The 18,888-nt window shown below is 36.6% G+C and overlaps 1 protein-coding gene across 1 annotated transcript in view; it reads right to left on the bottom strand.

The window, feature by feature from the left end:
* Nucleotides 1-495: 495 nt before the first annotated feature.
* The window catches only part of LOC106781949 (sterile alpha motif domain-containing protein 1), a 45,077-nt gene continuing 26,684 nt past the window's right edge, over nucleotides 496-18,888 (bottom strand). Inside the window, exon 4 of the mRNA XM_070240744.1 lies at nucleotides 496-4,494. Within this exon, the coding sequence (XP_070096845.1) occupies nucleotides 4,424-4,494 (71 nt within the window). The 3' untranslated portion in view covers nucleotides 496-4,423. The remainder of the gene's footprint in view (nucleotides 4,495-18,888) is intronic.

The raw sequence follows: 18,888 nt of genomic DNA, 5'->3' as shown, positions 1-18,888 counted from the left end.
CATAATACTCATGTCATCATCATTATTGTCATTGTATGTTTAGGAGGGTTTAGGAAAAGCCTTGCTTGAAGAAGAACATGGATCACCTGTCTTCTTAAGATCTTTTCCAGTCCTATGTGTTCATAGAATTCACCCATATAAATTTGTGTAAACCCTAGTAGTGATGAATTGTCAGATTTCTTACATTCCCTCACAGGTCTGATAAATATTTGATGTTTGCTATTTTTTAAAATTCTTATTGCAGCTCAATAAGAAAAAATGATAATAAATAATTTTTAAAACTTTTATAAGATAATTTCTTTGAGTGTTTTCTATACTAATTTAAAAAATCACCAAATTAAGCCTAAAAAAATCCAGAAACTTTAACTGAGGCTATATTCCTCCCTTCCTTCCTTCTTTCCTTCCTTTCAGTGTGGGGCTAGTTATTTTTATAGCTTCTTTATAACCTACTACCTTATATTAGTTTTCCTTTGCTGTGTAATGAATTACCAAAACTTAGTGGCATAAAACAATACACATTTATTATCCCGTAGTTTCTGTGAGTCTGGAGTCTGGGCGTGGCTTAGTTGGTCCTCTACTTAGAGTCTCACCAGGCTGCAAGCAAGGTGTCAGCTGGACTGTATTCACATCTGGAGGCTTAACTAGGGAAGAATCTGTTTCCGAGTTCATTCAGGTTATTGGCAGAATTCATTTCCTTGCAGTTACAGGGCTGGTGGCCCTGGCTTCTTGTTGGGTGTCAGCTGGGGTTTGCCCTCAGTTCGTAGCAGCTGCCCCCAGTTCCTAGAGGCCACCTGCAGCTCCCTGCCACATGGGCTTTCCCATGGCTTGCTTCACCAAGCCAGTAAGGAGAGTCTCTACAGTAGTCTGCTAGCAAGACAGAGTCATATATAAACATAACAATCACAAGAGTGACACCTCATTACCTTTCCCATATTCTATCGGTTAGAAGTTGGTCATGGGTCCTGGCCACATGCAAAGAGAGGGAATTTCACAAAGGTATGCACCCCAGGGGACAGGAATCATGGGGGGCTGCCTTAGAGTGTCTGCCACATACCTCGCACACGCCTACATGTAAATAGACACATAAAGGCAAAGACAGGAAACTCTGCTGACTCATGTTATGCTCTGTCATACTTACTATCTTAAAAGTTTCTAAGTTAGGTAACTAATTCTTTACATTTATTTCTACCTTGAACTCTTATTTCTTAGCACATTTTTCTTATTGCATTATTTAATCCCAGTTTCCACATGAGTGCCTCCTTCAGTTTCTGCTTCTTTTCTTCTTTCCTTCTGCAAGCGCTCACTTAGCCCCCTTTATAGTTCCAGACACTATTTTAAGTACTGAGGATATAATGAAGTAAAAAAATACCCAGTAAGGCTTCATCTTCATAGAGCTCACAGGTTACAGGGGACTAGAATTATAAATGACAACTCAACATAATGTCACAAATGTTATCAGAGAGAAAGCCCAAGGTGATGGGCAGACACATGGGAGAGATACCCAACCCATTCTGGAGGGGAAAGGAAAGACTTCTCAGAGGAAGTGACCACAACGTTTTCAGTTAAAAGCCTAGAACAGAAGTAAAACAGTAGAATGTGAAAGTCTATACTGAGGACCAAACATTTTTTATGATCTAAACAGCAGGTAGAATTGCCTTTGGTTCCAACTGTCTGCTTGAAATTATAGCTTAAACCTCAGTCAATAAGTACAAAAAATTCTAGTGAGGCATTAGTAAAAATGAATCTATGAACAAACTCATGAAAAATTATATTATAACGTCATTGAATACAAATTATTATTAGCTATCTAAACTTGGGCAGAGCTCTTTACTTCTCTATGGCTCAGTGCTCTCATCTGTAAAATGAGTTGAAATTGGTAATTTCTAGGGTATTTAGCTGGTTCTAAATTCCATGATTCTATGAGTCTGTCTATAGAATGGCTTTACGTAAACATGAATGATGGTGCTGGAAGACACTTCCGCTTAAATCCAAACCTAGGTCTCTCAAGTCAGTTGAGGCAAGACCTCCACTAGCAGAGCCTTTGGAAATTATCGAAGACTCCCCCTCCTGGTGGATGCATTACAGAAAGGCATCCCTTCTTCAAGGCACACAGCTTTTCAAGAGCAGTGAGGGATGGATTTCAGAGCTTTGGATCTCTTGTACAGAGTGAAAAAGTATTTGATGGTCCTTTGTCCAGTGTTATTTCTGATCCAGTTCTGACCATTCAAGTCTCCAGCTTCACAAGAAATCAGAAATGTTCTGGAAGAGGATTAGGCAGTGATTTGTCCACTCTTACTACTGACCTCAGATACAGGTAAATTCCTGAACACTAGTTTAGGAAATGAAGTACTCTTGGATTTCTTTTTAACATTATTTATCTGGACACCTAACCTATTTGAAGGCAGAATTATATGTTTGTATATAAAAGGAAAACTATTTCATTTTTTCCCTTACCCAGTCTTTTTCAGGCTCTAGTATAATTAAACTTAAGACATTTGGGGAATGGTGAAATTATCAGATTTATAAGATGAAGGCCACCATCTAGCAATGCAGATTTACCATTTGCCCCTTCTAGGTGACAGCTTTTGTCACAGCCCTTCCTCTGCCCCACAGCCACCAGTTAGCATCAGCCAGCCCCCTTCCTGGGATCCCAGACATCCCTGTTGGCTCCTCCCAGGGACTCGCTACCAACCATACACCCTGTGATTCATCTCCTCAGGGTAGACTGCATCACTAGTTGCCTGGAAGCTATTCAGGAGGCATCAGGGCCATTTAGATCCCCATTGGTCTCAAAGGCCCAGTAAGCCCCACCCAGCAGGCATCTCTCCTTCCAATAATGGTTCATTTAGGTTCCCAAAATGCCCTAGAAGCTAAATGTCTTCTCACTAGCAGACTGTATGGACGTGCTGTATTTTTTGTTCAGTTTTGGCACTGAGCTGGGTAGTCACAGGCTGGGCGGATCCTGAAGGGGACCAACTTAAGTCTCATAGTTCTCCCAGAACATGACGCCCACCTCTACTATACAACAGAACCCAAGAAGGGTCTTTAAAATGAAAGCATAAGATGAGGAATATTATATATATTGAGTAATGTTTCATATATATAGGGGATTAAAACTTCTCTGATAATAGCAATTTATTGAGACCGAACTCAGAGAGGTGGTCAACTTTAATTATCATTATTATCAATATCATAATAGCTAATATTTATATTTATTAATCATTCACTATGTGCTGGACTTTTTGCTAAGCACTTTGCTGAATTGTCTAATCGTCACAATGGTAAAAAGTTGCTACCTACTCTTGTTTTATGTTAAGGGCAATCTCCTTTGTTTTACAAATAATTTTACAACAATTAATTAGTAAAAATGCTTGAGTAACTTCCTAGAAGGTGTTTAAAAATGAGATAGATGGATATGTACTGACACGGAAGGATGTTCAAGAGATATTTTAAATTGGAAAGCCCATCTAAACCAGACCAAAAGCTGTTGCAAAAAGAGTTTCTTTTCTGCTATTTTGAACTCCCTGCAAAATCATTCTTTTTTGTAAAGAGAAAATGTATATCTATATCATTGTACAAAAAAATAGATATTTACTTACAAGAAGTGTTGATTAAATTGTTAATACAGTTAATTCTAAAGAATGAGATAGAGAAGAGAAGGAAGGGATGGACTCTTCTCATTTACTTTACTCAAGTCTTTATAATTGCAATTTATTTTAACTACAAACACTACATTGATTTTTGTAATGTAGAATTTTTTTAAGGTAAAAGTAAACGAATAAAAGATGGCACAGTCTCATCAGCTTCTAAGCATTTTCTTTATACTACCCAAATGAGTATTTCATCTAAGTTTTAAAGCATCAATATAATGACAAGCTTATAAACATTCACAGTTGCCTAAAGCTAAATAAACCTAACAAAAGTAAAGAAGTCTGTATCTATTTTTTAATTGGCCTAAACAGATTGCTCCAAGTAGAGTCTGCTGGCAGTTAACAAATTTCTTGTAACAATTTAATAATGATAATGATAATTATGACCAGCATTTATACAGCAATTATTAGATTTGCAGATTAAAAAGCATGTTCACTTGTATTTTTTATTTGACCCTTAGAGTGACTCTTTTACAAGCCAATTTATCCTAATAATAATAGCAGTCATATATATTGAATACTTGCATTCCCCTTTGCCAGGTACTGTACAAAATACTTGACATATGCTATCCCATTTAATCCTCAAAACAACCCGACTGATCTGGCATGTATTAGATTCAACAACAAGTTACAGAAAATAAATAAAAACAATAGCTCAAACAAAAGAGAAATGCAATTTCTTTCTTCTCTAAAAGCCTGGGCAAATGATGTAGAGCATTGTGGTTATTCCATGATTGTAAGAGACTCAGGCTCTAGCTCTTGCTCTGCTATCCTCAATACATAGCTTGTATCTCATTGTTCAAGATGACTTTTCCAACTCCACTCATCATGTCTGAATTCCAGCCTGCAGGAAGGGAAAAAAGGAGGGAAAAGGGCATCGTTCTTCTTCTTTTAAGGACAGTTTCTAGAAGTTGCAGATATTACTTCTATTTTTATCCCTTTGGTCAGAAGTTAATCACATAAACACACCTAGCTGCAAGGGAGGCTGGAAATATGGACTTTATTTTGGACATCCTGGTATCTAGGCAACTTTTGGTGGGTTTTTCTAATAAAGAAGGGAAGAATGGATATTGGGGTAAAACAACCAGTCTTAGTCATGGTATGTTGTCATTCTTATTCCATAAGTGAGAAAACTGAAGAACAGAGAAATTAAGAAATATATCCAATGTTACATAGCTAGTAGGCAATAGAGTCAAGTTTGTTTTACTCTGACACTCATACTCTTTCCATCATGGTACACTGTCTCTCGTACTCTCAATTAATCTATTTCTCCAGATACTTAGAATTCAACTAATCAGATAAAAGTACTTTTTAACCAAAAGGCCAACTAGCAAAGTTTTGCTCTTGGTCTGAGTATTTGTTGGCTGCATTACTTATTCTGCTTAGGAATAAACAGATACTTTATGCATGTTTACTTTTGGGCAATATATAGTTTAAAAGTAGAAATTCCTAGGATAAATTATAACATTTCCACCTAATAACTGTAAAAATGACAATCAGTAAAGAATAATAAGGAAATCCTTGCATAAAGAGAAATAGCCTCCCCTATACCTATCAAGAAGACTGGCTTGCACCTCAATATTAGAAACTGTGACATATATAAGACTGAAATAGACCAGATAAAGAGATGGATGACACTAGTTTAATTATTCAATAACAAGTTAATGCAGTTACCTAATTGAATGTTATGTATCTATTTGTTTTAGGCTGTAACAGAAGTAAAGGAGATCTGTGTTCCACTACAGCTGCACTGTCTATTGGACACTTGAAATGTGGCCAGTCCAAATTGAGAAGTGCTGTAAGTGTAAAATGCATACAGAATTTTGAAGGCTTAGATATAATAAACATAAGAATGTAAAATAACTCATTAATAACTTTATATTGACTACATGTTGAAGGGATATTTTAGATGTTTGGAGTAAATAAAATACATCATTAAATTTAATTTCACCTGTTCTTATTTTTTAAAATATGGCTACTAGCAAATTTCCCTGCTGGCATTAGAGGCTCACGTTATAATTCTTTTGGACAGTGATGGTTTATACAAACAGAAGCAAAGAAGAAGACGAGGACAGAAAGTCTCTACCACTGCCCAAGAGGAAAAAAAAGGTCTTGCTCTGGAGGGCAGTGAATTTCCCAGTGATGAGAAAGAGGCACGCTGTTTCTGCATAGCAATATTTCAACAGGATTTCTAAAGACTTAGTTAATATCCTCTGGAAAACTATTCCATAACCATCCCATTCCCTTTTAAAGGACTCCACCCTCAGGGAGGAGAAAAAGAGAGAGAAAGAAAGAGAGAGAGAGAGATAAGAGAGAGATTGAGAGAACTTTCTGATAACTCATTTGACTTCCTAGGTCTTCCGACAGGGGAAGGATTGTCTGGAGGAGGAGAAAAATGCATTTCTGGTTGTTGGAAAAAACATACTTCAGTGGAAGTAAATGCACTGATATTGAATCAGTTATGATGCTTTTAACTGCAAATATTAGAAAAGTTGGTTTGAGCAATAAGGAAACATATTGCTCTTAACATATTGCTTCTTAACACGAAGGCCAGAGATAAGGCAGTCTCTGGGTGATCAGGCTTCTGCTCCATTTCCCTGCAGGTTTTTCTGGCTTTGTCTTTCTAGGTGTGTTGGCTTCATCTTCAAATTATGTTTAATAATTTATTATAATAAATTAGTGGCTTCATTTCTTCTTTTTATTTTATTTAATTCTTAGCACATTTTTAATCATTAAAAATTCCCCAAACATAATCACATAAATCTGCTCACAGGTTGTTGCTGGCATTCATTTCTTCACTTACTGAGCATCAAAAATGTGCCGGCACAACACAGTTCTTGCTCTTCAGAGCTCACTGTCTCTCTCATTAGATAAAATAGAGAAATGCACACAAATCATAGCCTCAAGTTTGTGAAAATGGAAGAGCTCTTCAATATACTTAAAGCCACCCATAGCCTAAACATACTTCTAAAAGTTTACATCTTTGAGAATCAGCAACCAAATTGGGTGGAAGAGACAAATTGGTCAGTCCAAGTTATTCCTGACAAGAAACTTGTATCAATAGATTTTTCTGTTCTTGGTGTAGATCCTTCAGTGACTAATGTTTGTGGAACTGTGTGGTGATTCTTGCCAGACATCTTTATCAAAACAGGAGAGTAAGGCTTTAATTCTCCATGAACTTGTTTTTTTCTTTACGCCCAGCAAAAACATTAAGGGGGCTCTCTAGAGCGTAACTCTAGGAGGAAGGCCAGGCTGGGCCCAGATGCCACCTGATTTTACTGCCGTGACATGATTTCTCAAAGCATGTCCAATGGTTCCTGATTGGTCAGGGGCTCCAGGGAGAAATAAATCATCCCCTCCTTTGAAGTGGTGAAGCATTTCGTCTGACACTCTCATATGGCACTTGAGATCCCTTGCACATTGAACCAGACAGTTCTTGGTTCCAGTTCCTGACTTGGCGATTTTGGATTTTGGATCATCTCACACGTGATGATTAGGTTCCTTGTGGAAGTCATCACTTTAATTCTTTGTGAAGTAGATTTCGTTTTGTTTTAATGCCCATTTGCATCCTGTGGAAACTGAAGCTCAGAGAGTGAATGACTTTGTAACATCCCAGCTCAAGCTCTTTACTACAAGTATTTGGGAACCACAGTGACTCATGGTCTAATTGCTTCTTCAAGAGGTCCAAGGATCTAGGAATTCCATGATCATTGCACAATGAACCTTCTATAACTTCATCAAGGAATTCAGTTGGGAGGAGGGAGAGTGGCTTCCAGAAACATCAGGAGGAAACAAAAACCAAGCCCCATCTCCACTCAATTTTCCAGTTTCTCAGTGTCAGGCAGTGGATTGTCAGAGTTAGGCTCCCACTCATTTTCTGCTTTAACGTTCAACAAGAAGACATAGGAATTCTCTACCTCCTAGAAGTCAGTCAGTAAATATTTGTTAAAAGAATAAATGAATGAATGAGCCCAGATTTTCTCATCCTGGAGATTGCTATGAAGTTCCATCTTCAAATATTGGTTTAATTTCAGGCCAGTCTCACAAAGAATAACCAGCTGGTGTGATACAAGGGTGCTAAAAGTTTTCACATTTTGGGTTTTATTCTAAAGCCCTTATTAAGTTTACATTACCCTCCCTCCACTGCAGATAATTTTATCCCAAGACTAGGGGAAAACAAAATGTCTTTAGTGCTCCTCAATTTTACCACTACTTTTGACCAGGAACTAAGAGAGAAAACAAAATGTAATGAGGATGGCTGGCTCACGTTTAGTTGGCTCTCTTCAGGTTGAGAAGGAAGATGTTTCTTTTGATTTAGGGCAGACCTTTGGACTCTATGCAGATAAGCAAACTACAGAGGCATTCTTCTTGGCATTCTAAGTGGAACTGGCCCTTGAAGCTGCTGAATCTTGGGTGGCATACTTGAAGTCTTCAACCACTCAGTTGAATGTGGTTGTGTTATCAAAAGTGACTCAGTTTTGAACCCTTTGTAAATCATGGGAGTCTTCTCCTTCTGGTATGCCGAGAGACCACTCCACTCCATTTCCAGTCACACTAGGCCCTTTGCCTTAACAGATAGATCTTACCTAGTGATACAGACAACTGTCCCCATTGATGCTTAATGTTTTTAGTGGTAAATTTATAACACACACACAATATTTACAGCAGTGAATTTACAAAACTCACACATACATATATGTAGGTAGATATATAGATGAAGACTAAGATTAATACCTTTCTATTTTATCACTTACAACAATCCATACTCATTAGCAATTTTTCCACAATACTCTTGATCCAGAGGTAGAGTCATTACAAACAAACTGAGGGGCCCATGACAAGAGAGGATTTCCTTTCCTCCAAACTACTCTCTACCACATATCCTGCCATCCTATCTCTATATCCTTTTCCTGCTCTAAAAGGGAGAAAAACACAAAAGCTCTTCTAAGGATACTTTTCAATGATTAAAATCCCCACCATCAGAAGTATATATTTCTTTGATATAATGTGTTCCCTCTTAATGATATATAGATTACTCTGGAGAGAAGTTGAAAGTTTGACCTTGTCATATTAGTCTTTTATATGGACAGATAAGAGTGCAAAGACCATGAAGATGCTAAATAAATCCTCGCAGTGGTATTGGTGGTAAATAAAGCTGTAATAGGCAATTTGGAGTATCACGGAAAACCTTTGCTCACTGAACATTATGGGCAGGGCTGGCACTAAGACTTTATTTTTTGCCTCTTGCATATGGCTAGTGAGGAATAGGAATGTGCTATAGAATCATAAAAGCACTTAGCATAACACCTGGTACTGTCAAACTTTGCTGAATTTTTTATTGATATGAGTTATGTGAACGAAAGACTAATTGTTAAAACACCCAATATCAGGATGTATTTCGCAGTAAGGTTTTGGAGTCAGGAACACTAGGGTTCTTATACCAGCTTTGCTACTGGTTAGTTGTATAAACCTCAACCCTTACAGCCTTATTTTCAGTTAAAAATGGATTTAAGGACACCTATCTTCAGTGTTGCATATTAAGTAACACAATGTATATCAATTATTTAGCACAATGCAAATTCATTTAAATAATAAAGATAGTGAAAATAATGATTATGATGACAACAATGATGATATTTTATATTTGAGAAATACTAGTCAAGATTTTACCCTTTTCAGTTTCCCTATTTTTATTAAAAGAAAACCCCTTAGATCCCTCAGTAAAGGTATCTATGATGTAATAATAATAAAATTTTTTAACATTAGTTTATTTTGACTTGACTTGATAAGTCCATATTCCCAAGGCCCAACCTGGATCTAGAATTACTGATGACATTTCACGCATGCTTTGAGCTCTTTTCAATATAAGCAAGTTAAAGTTTACATATCGTCTTATTTATTTCCTCAGCAGTTTGTGAGCCCCTTGAGTTCCACCCTGGGTGCTTGCCTACTCTATGCTTTCTTCTTGACACAGACCATTTCCACAGAATGAACTAAGAGTGATTCCTTGCCCTGGGTCTATATACTCAACCACCTACTTGCTGTCTCTATCTGAATGATCCTCTCCACTCCACCATTACTTCCTCTGAGCCCTTAGTATTGAGTTCAGATATCACCCTTTCTAGGAACCCTCCCTTTCACAGTGGTTTAAGAGCTCCTCTTTTGAGTGCTTCCCGTATTACATCGTATACTTTGCGTAAACATGACTATTTGGTGCCTCATATGACTCATACGTACTTAGCGTGTGAGAAATAGTTAATGTCACTTTGTTCTTCCATCCCTTTCTACCTATATTCAACACACATATGGTCTACTTACCCTATCCATATTGAACATGTCTCACAGGTTACTATTTACTTAATCTATGCTTAATACATCTTCTGAGTTGCACCCATCCAATTTGTTTTCTTGTCTTCCATAGCCTAATTAACTATTCTAAAACAAGACAGCCTACACACATTATAGATTATGTATTTTTATCATCCAATACCACCAATTTGCAATATTATCTCTTTCTTCTCAAAAGAGACCTATGATCTTATAATGTTGATGATTTACCTTTGAACCTCGTCCAGGTATTAAGGATTTCTAGTTTAGACGATAAACAATCTGCTCCTTTTACTCTCAAGGTGATTTACAGAAGTGAAGTTAAATGGCAACTTGGACAAGTAATTTACCCTCTCTGGGCTTCAGTTTCCTCGAGAATAAAATTAGTATATTATAATTATATCAGATAAATGTCAATGCTACCCTTTAAGCCTCATGAATATGGAGGTAAGTTCAAATCTTGTTGGTTTAGCAGATCATACAGAATGACCACCTTCTAGGGCTAAGGATAGGAGGCAGCAGGTAGCCAAGTGAGCACTCCAAAAACCCCCCTATAAGAAAGAAATGCTGGCTGCCATAGAATGTTCTCAAATTTTCAGTGCAGTAGGCCTGCCCATGCTCTTTCATAAAGACTTGGTAACTAGTTGACCAGCTGTGTAGGGCAACCAACCATCCTGGTTTGCCCAGGATTCTCCTGGTATTAGCAGTGAAAGTTCCACAACCTGGGACACCTCTCAGTCCTAGGCAAACCAGCAGGGTTGTTCATCCTATTTCTCAGCCTTCTTAAGCATCAGTTTCCTCATACATAAAGGGGAGATGTAGATGCATTCATCATAACACTGTTATACGGTCTAATGGTGCTAATGTAAGTAGAATGCTTATCAACAGTGCCTTCATTATGAGATTATTATTATGTTTCTACGCCACCAATCTAGTTTTTGGTTTTATTATCCATGGGTGAGCTTGTGTTCACTTTTATTTTATTTTACTTTATCTTATCTTTTATAGGAACACATGTAAGCTATCAGAGAATGCAAGCGGTTTCTCCTAAAATCACTGGTGTTGCTGTTTGTGTGTGTGTGTTTGATAATACACAAACACACAGCATTTGAGGTCCTCATAACCATGATTTTGATTGCTCTATTTCAGTGGTTCTCAAAGTGTGGTCCCTGGACCAGCAGCAGCAGCATCTCCTGGAAACTTGTTTGAAATGTAAATTCTCAGGCTCTACACCAGACTTACTGAATCAAAAGCCATGGGAGTGGGACCTAGAAAACTGTGTCTCATCCAGCCCTCCAGGTGATTCTACTGCATGTTCAAGTTTGAAATCACTGCTCTATTTCACAGTTTACAACTGTCTAGACCACAAGCTGTGGCCGAGGCCCACTTCACAACGAGGTGATCTGTTAAAACAGTGGCTAAATTATTTTTGAGAGAGTGTAAGATTTTGAAGGTATAAATCTTTTCCTCTTTAAATATAAATCACTTAAAGGATAGATTTTTATCCTCTGCATATTCTTACACACAGCACTTAACTGCTGTGGGTTAAGGTTCAACCAACACATGGTGATGACAGTAGCTTCAGTAAATGTCTTCCAGGCAACTTACACTAGCTCCCTATAGTTCACTGTAATGGAATAAAATTAGAATAGGTAAAATTTCCCCTACTAACCCAATATGATATTCATCTTAAACTAAGAGTTTTGAAACATTTCAAATAAACACAGAGTAAAATTTTCGGTAAGTGTAGGTGAATTTGACAGTTACATTCTGAATAGCTGGTTTTATGGTTTACAGCTGTTTAAATTTAAGCGTTGCAATTTGGATGCTTAGTTACCTTCTCCCCTGTGAGATCTCCTTGACTACTCTCTGCTTTTATTCATCCTTGTAGCAACGACTTCTTTAGTGGTAGTCTAATTTCATTCTCAGTGTGGAATTAAAATGAGCAGTGAAATGTAAACAATGTCTATTGACTTGAAATAAATATGTTTTAGACACAAGGTCTCTATCAAGATGTTCAAAGTCTAAAAACTTTTTTTAGAGTGTAATAGCTACACCCAAGTTTAAACAAATATACTTCTAGTAATTATATTGCACATAATTTAATGCTAAATTATCTGCTTCTAAAAGTCAAGCCTTAATGTTTGTGGGCGTCTCTTTTCAAAGGATTGTTTTAGCTACTGAGAAGGTTTCTCCGGCATACTCATCTCACTTTCTTTTCCTTTAATTTGAAGTACTTTTTTGAGTTTGCAAAGGAATCTCTTTCTTGAAATCCTATTTCTGGCACAGATATGAATTCAGATGAGTGAGAGAACTGATGAGATGCAAAGAGAAAGAGAGTGCTATTAATCTAGGTAACAACTACACTGTGTTTGTTGTAAGTGGTTTATTATGCATTATCTGCAATATCTTAATACTTAGAAAAGAAGTGATTACTATGCCTTAGAGGGGCATCTCTTCTTATACCCCCCAGGTGTGATTCTATGACCTATTTTGAATTGAATAGAGAGATAAACATTTTTAATGTCTATAGAGAATCAAACAAGGATGTTTTCTAGCAGAATTGAAAAGAATCGAGACTGAGAGGCTGTTTCTGGACAATTAATTGAAATTTACAAGTCCTAAGATCTGATACTGGGTGGGGTCTTTGCTCATTCCAGAGCCTATTCTCCTCCCATGTATTATTTCTCTATTGCTGCATAACTTAGTGGCATAAATCAACAGCAATCATCTATTATTATTATTATGACTTTTCATGGTTTTGGAGGTTGACTGGACTCAGTGACGTAGCTGTCACTTGGGGTGTGTCATGTGGTAGCATGTGGTAAACCAAATAGCTGGTACTCCTTGAGCACCTCTCTCTATCATTATGTGATCTCTCCAGCACGACACGCTTCAAGGAATTAAATTTCCAACATGGCAGCTCAGGGATCCAAAGGCACACAGAGGTTTCCAATCAGCTTTGTAGTTCCTTATTCTTAAATTGGAACACACTGCCAAGGATCAGCAGGCATTGGAGGAAAGTGTCTAACACAAAAGATAAAGATTAAAACAAAACAAAACAGAAAAAAGAAAGGAACTCAGAGGAAATGGATATAATAACATATTATACAGGCTTACTATTTTCCAGGTACTGTTCTAAGTGCTTAGGATATATTAATCTTATTTGTACTTCTCAACAACTGTATGCAATGGGTACTCTTATTATTTCTATTTTACTGAGAAAACGGATAAGCAGAGGTCAGGTAACTTGCTCAAGGTCATTGGTCATGATCAATGGCAGTACTGGCATTTGAAGTGGCTGCAGAGGCGAAGCTCCTAACCATTACACCATATTCTAGAACCCATTCATGAAGCAACAGGAAAATTCTCTATACATAATATCTTCAGAGACAAAAGCAGATTTTGCACCCATGTGACAAGACAAGAATGCTATTTAAACGAAACATTCAGAAAAAAAGAGTTCTTTAAAATTAAAAAGAATGTAACAGTACGAATAAAACAAAAACTAGAGGGACTGACACAAATTTTGAGGAAATCTTTCAGAAATTCTAATAAAAAGCAAAGAGATGGAAGATAGGATAGAAAAGACAAGAAAATTAGAGGCTTCATATCCAGTTAATAAGAGTTCCACAAACAGGGAAGAGAAAAAACAGAGGTGACAACATTATCAAAGAAGTAGCAGAATAAAAATGGAGCTGAAGGACACATTTTCAGATTAAAGGGACCTATCAAGGGTCTAGCACAGTGAATGAAGAAAGACCCATATCAAGGCTCATCATCAGAAAGCCAGAGATAAAGGCAAGACGTTACATTTTCCAGAGAGAAAAATCAGCTCTCATGACAAGGATTTAGAATCAGGATCAGATTCCATTGAACTTCTCAACAGCAACATGGGCCATATTCCATTTGGAGCACTGCCTTCAACATTCTGAGGGACGGCAATTTCCAACCCTGAATTCTGTACCATGCCAAACCACAATCAAAGCCGAAAGATAATTTCTGACGTGCAATACCTCAACACATTTACCTCTTACGTCCTCATTCTCAATAGGCCACTGAACCACTTGGTTCTTCAAAAATGAGAGAGTAAATAAAAGGAAAGCATGAAATCCAAATTATAAGGGATAGATTACCAATGAGAAAGAATGGGAATACTCAGGATAAAGGACAGAGGAAATTTCCAGGACCACGGCAGTGCAGCAGGCCTGGAGCGTAGAAGGACAGACAGCCACAGGAAGACTGTCTCTACGAAAAAAAGTAATGCTGATAGTTCACCTAATGTGTCTGATTTGCCAAAGAGTTTAACAGCCGTGTAAGAAAATTGAGGGTGTGTGAATAATAGGTACACAGGAGACTAAGGAAACAAAATAGCACAGGGCTATTTTAAAGTCCAGGGAAAACAAAAATTAATACTAGAAAAGAAATGTAAATTACAAAACATGGTGTGGTTCAGCCGTGAGTGATATGCACAGTTATAGTGATATGAATATTAAATACCGATTTAAATCGTAAGTATGCCATAAATATAGTGGGAAGATGGGAAGAGGAACATGTATTTGCGGGGGTGGCAGGAGAAATGCATCAGATCTCTTAATCTCCCATTTTTGTGCAGGGAAATCAATCGACAATAATATCTCAGATTGAAAAGTCAATAGAGTGAGCAGGTAGTAGAGAAGTTTGGGGATATATTTTATAAACAAATCAAGTGTTGAAAGTCCTGCTTTTGAGGTGGGGCAATAGAGCAGGGGCAAGCTCTTTTTATTAAAAGCCATAAGTGCTATTTTACTTTTTAGAAGTGTGCATATATGTATTACTCTGATAAAATTAAAAGTTAAATAAAATGAGAGCTCACTGAGACAATATTTGTCAGTGTCTCTCTACAGTATCTATAGTAACTGTGAATAGAAACAGAGAGCGGTTGCCTCTCTTGGTGTGATTGTGGATTCACCTGAAAACATCCTGTTGTAAGAAGCCTAAATTCCCTTTATATAACAGATTTCTTTCCACTGAGGCATTAAAGGCCACTTGTAAATTGCCCCTGTTACCTAGAGTAATAACGCACTGAACTACCATCAGTCATTAATTTTCAAAGGAGTTCATCAGATAAGTGTGCACCATTTAGGAGCGCCCTGAGGAAATGAAGGCAAAGACTAAAGCATTCAGTGGGTGTAGAGAGTGAGGTAAATACGATGCTTGGGGCCCCACCTGGAAGCCCTGTCTTGAAAGGACAGAGCTGGACTGGAAGAAGAGAGGTCTGTAGGGGCAAAGTGGTGTCTATTGGAGAGGTTGGGCACCTGAGAAACGGTGGGAAGATTGAAGCATAGCATCCAGAAGGATATGTTTTTCTATTTCACAGGTTTGCCAAGAGCTTGTTTTGCAAAACTAAGAACATTCGTCATTTCAGCCATTTAATAAACACACTTTGATTTAAATATTTGTAGACGTGTAAGAAGCATCTTAATTCACTGTGGAAAAATTTCAAAATAATAACCTCTATTTCTAAATCTGTTTTCTCCTGGAGAACATTTGTTGACTAGATCTAACCCAGCAAGTTCTGGCCCAAACTGAAGAAGCATGAGGGAGAAAGAAGACAACGCATTTTTAAAGTGTAGTAGGAGAAAGAGGGCTTGTTTTTACGGCTCATTGAAAACTTGGGAATATTGTATTTGAAAATAAATTTAGGCAAGATAGCTTGCTATCTTGTCCAATCTTCTAAGCAACACAGTAACACTGCAGCTGATTCAAGTTAAAACGTTTGGGTTTCTCTCCTTTAAGTAACTCGTTAGCTCACAAGAGTGTTCTCTCAGCAACGTCTTTGAATTGGTGCCTGACTTCATGCAATACATATCTTTTTCATTATTATTATTATTATTTAAAAAGTAATTTAAAAAAAATCTCTGAGCTGTACTCCCTTTTCTTCCTTCTCACAGACGATTTTTTTCCTTTGAGAAATACATCTAGTATCATCTTCATCTCTTAGTCCTCCAGCCCTGCTCACGACTTCTTTTCATCATAAGGCTCTTTCCAACTAACTTTCCTATGAAGTAGAAACTACCCTTTAAGGATATTAAAACCGTGCTATGGGTTTTAATATTTTTGGAGAGCAAGTTGAGAATACATTTCAAACATTTTAAATATCCATAGTCAGTAATTTTGAGGAATAAAACCTAAAAAGATAAACAAACACACATAGATATTTGCATTATTGAACATTGAACTGAAATTACTTAAATGTTCATTAACAGTGGATTGGTGAAATAAGTGCAATACAATTCCTGTACTATGCAGCATTATAAACAGTGAGGTGGAGATTGTCTGTCTATATACCTATCTAATCATCTGCTTATCTTTATATATTTTAAAGTGCTCAAAGGTATATTGTTAATTGAAAGAGTATGGTATGACCCCATTTTTATCTTCAGAAAATGTGTATGTGTACCTAATCCATATAAATATCTGGAAGGATGTACATGAAAATGTTCATAGTGGTTTTCTTTGGCTGCTTAGGAATATGAGTGGATTCCTTTTTCCTTTTTTTTTTTCTCACATCTTAATGAATTGCCCAATTTTGTTTTATCACAAATAGACATTATTTTTTAATTATAGAAAGAATAAATGATTTTTACTTAAAAATACATACTCTGGGAAACTACTTTTCAACTTAAGTTCTTTACAAGTCCTTCCTCCTTCCAATAAAGAGTTTATGCTATTCTCAATATTTTCAAATTAACTATCGGGGAAAATAGCTAAACAGCTTTTGAATCATAAAACAATAGTCTTGGAAGCAACTCCCAGCAATTGTCTGTATCTTTGAGCAAGACAATAATTAAGTTAAATACTTTTATCCATTTTCCACGGGAATATATTTAGGGGCAGTGGTGGGAGTATAATTAAAAGGCCACCATGAATCTTAAATGGGGACAGCAATGCTCTTTGGACAGAGGCAGTAACTGCTTTAATCAACTGAGTGAAGATCACTGATAAAAACATTTACTGTATGTGCATAATATAAGTCAAAATCTCACTGCTCCATTAACAAATTGGGAAATAAAGTATGCCTACTTTTCAAGAACTCTGGAAATACAATTGTGACTTTTAAGAGTTTCCAGAGTAAAACAGAGGTCTGTGCAAAAGGTTTGATGATACCACACAAATATTTTCTGCTCATCAGCATAAGGCAGAATAACTTGATTAGGATAATTGACCACAGGGAAACTGGAGCCTCTAGAACATAAAGAAAGGTTCCATTGACCTGCAAACCTCAAACCCATTGAAATGGAAATGAGGCAGATTTGCTCAGAGCTTTCAGAGCTCCCAATGTCAGTTCCTAGTTTTAACCAAATTTTCTTTCCTGGCAGCAAATATGTATTACCTTTGCAAAAATTTCTACTTTTCTACTTGGGTTCATCGTTACTGCTCTTACTACTAATGAGGACAAGGAGCTTGGTTTAGGTCCAATTTAAGGTCTGTGGAAATTAGTTTGGTTTCCTTCCAGACCAAGCCAATGAAAATAACTAGTTCCATTCACTTATTAGCCCATATAAACAAAGCCAGTTTTATTCTGGGCATAATGCTTATCTGTGTGATTGACCTGCTCTGAAGCGGAGGGAAAGACAGAAACTATGAAAAGCAGAAACTGAAAAGTTGGCCTATTTCCTCAAGAGCTAACAGTGTTCCAGAGCAAAGAGAAATATTACTCAAATGAGCTGAAGCTAGGAGTGATACGCTCTCTGGTGTTTTTGACCTTTGAATATAGGAAAATTAAAGCAATTTTACTGTGCAGTCCACGAGAACAATTTTTCTTAGTTTGTACTCTGTTTAAAGATACACAGAAATGCAAATATATTGTTCACTAGGACACTGCTTCCATTTTGAAAACAACACCTCTCTCTCTTTCCCAAAGTGTGTAAAACACATTTCTTTTTAAAACTAAAGTAAATTACCATTTATTTTATTTTGAGATCTTTAAAATAATTCTAGTCATACTTAAGTTATTAAAAAATGTCCTTGTAGTCTAACCAGCACTGAGAAATACTGGTTTATTAATATGGGCATTAATTTTGAGATGGTATATTACTTAGTCTCCAACAAGCCACTATAGAATTGACCAAAAACAGCTTCTCTCCATTAGTTGTCTCTCTTCAATAAATAATTTTTAATAAAAAAATACATCAGCTTGGTGGAAAATGCAGAATACAAAGGATATGCAATGAAAAGTGTGCCTGCTGCCTGTCTAGTCCAGATTCCCATCTCGAAGTATCACTATTTGTACTTTCTTGCTTATTTTTTCAGAAAATTTCTGTCCATACACAGCATTCATATGTAACAAATGAATATATAAAACACACACAGAGATAAACATCTATATGTCTCACATATGTGGATTTTCTTCCTTATATTCTGTAGTTTTATTTTTCTCTTTCTTTACTCCTTTAGTCTTTTTTTAAATTTAAAAATGTGTCCTAGAGATCATTCCAAATAAGTCCACATAGCACTACATTATTCTTTCTTATGACTTCATAATATTTAATTATATGGATGTACCATAATTTATTTAATCAGTTCTCATGGAAGGATAGATGCTTCTTTTTCCTATAAACGATGCTTCGATAAACACTCAGATATATATGTCTTTGCATATATGTGTACATAAGTGTAAGTAGGATAAAGTTATAGAAGTAGAATTGCTAGGTCAAAGTCTCTACCTTATTTTAAAATCTCCCTGTTTAGTAGATTTGACAAAATTCTGTCTTTTCACTGGACAGATGAACATAAGGAAGACATTCCTGGCAAAACCAACAATGTGTTCAAAGACATAGAAGCATGAGAGAGCTTTTTGTTTTTCATGTCCTTTCTCCCTTGCCTTCTTCCTATTCTTCCTCCATTCTTTCTACCTTCGAAACATATT

The sequence above is a fragment of the Equus caballus genome, chromosome 18 (assembly GCF_041296265.1).
Source record: "Equus caballus isolate H_3958 breed thoroughbred chromosome 18, TB-T2T, whole genome shotgun sequence".
Classification (NCBI taxonomy): domain Eukaryota; kingdom Metazoa; phylum Chordata; class Mammalia; order Perissodactyla; family Equidae; genus Equus; species Equus caballus.
This window is presented reverse-complemented; position numbering and strand designations above follow the sequence as displayed.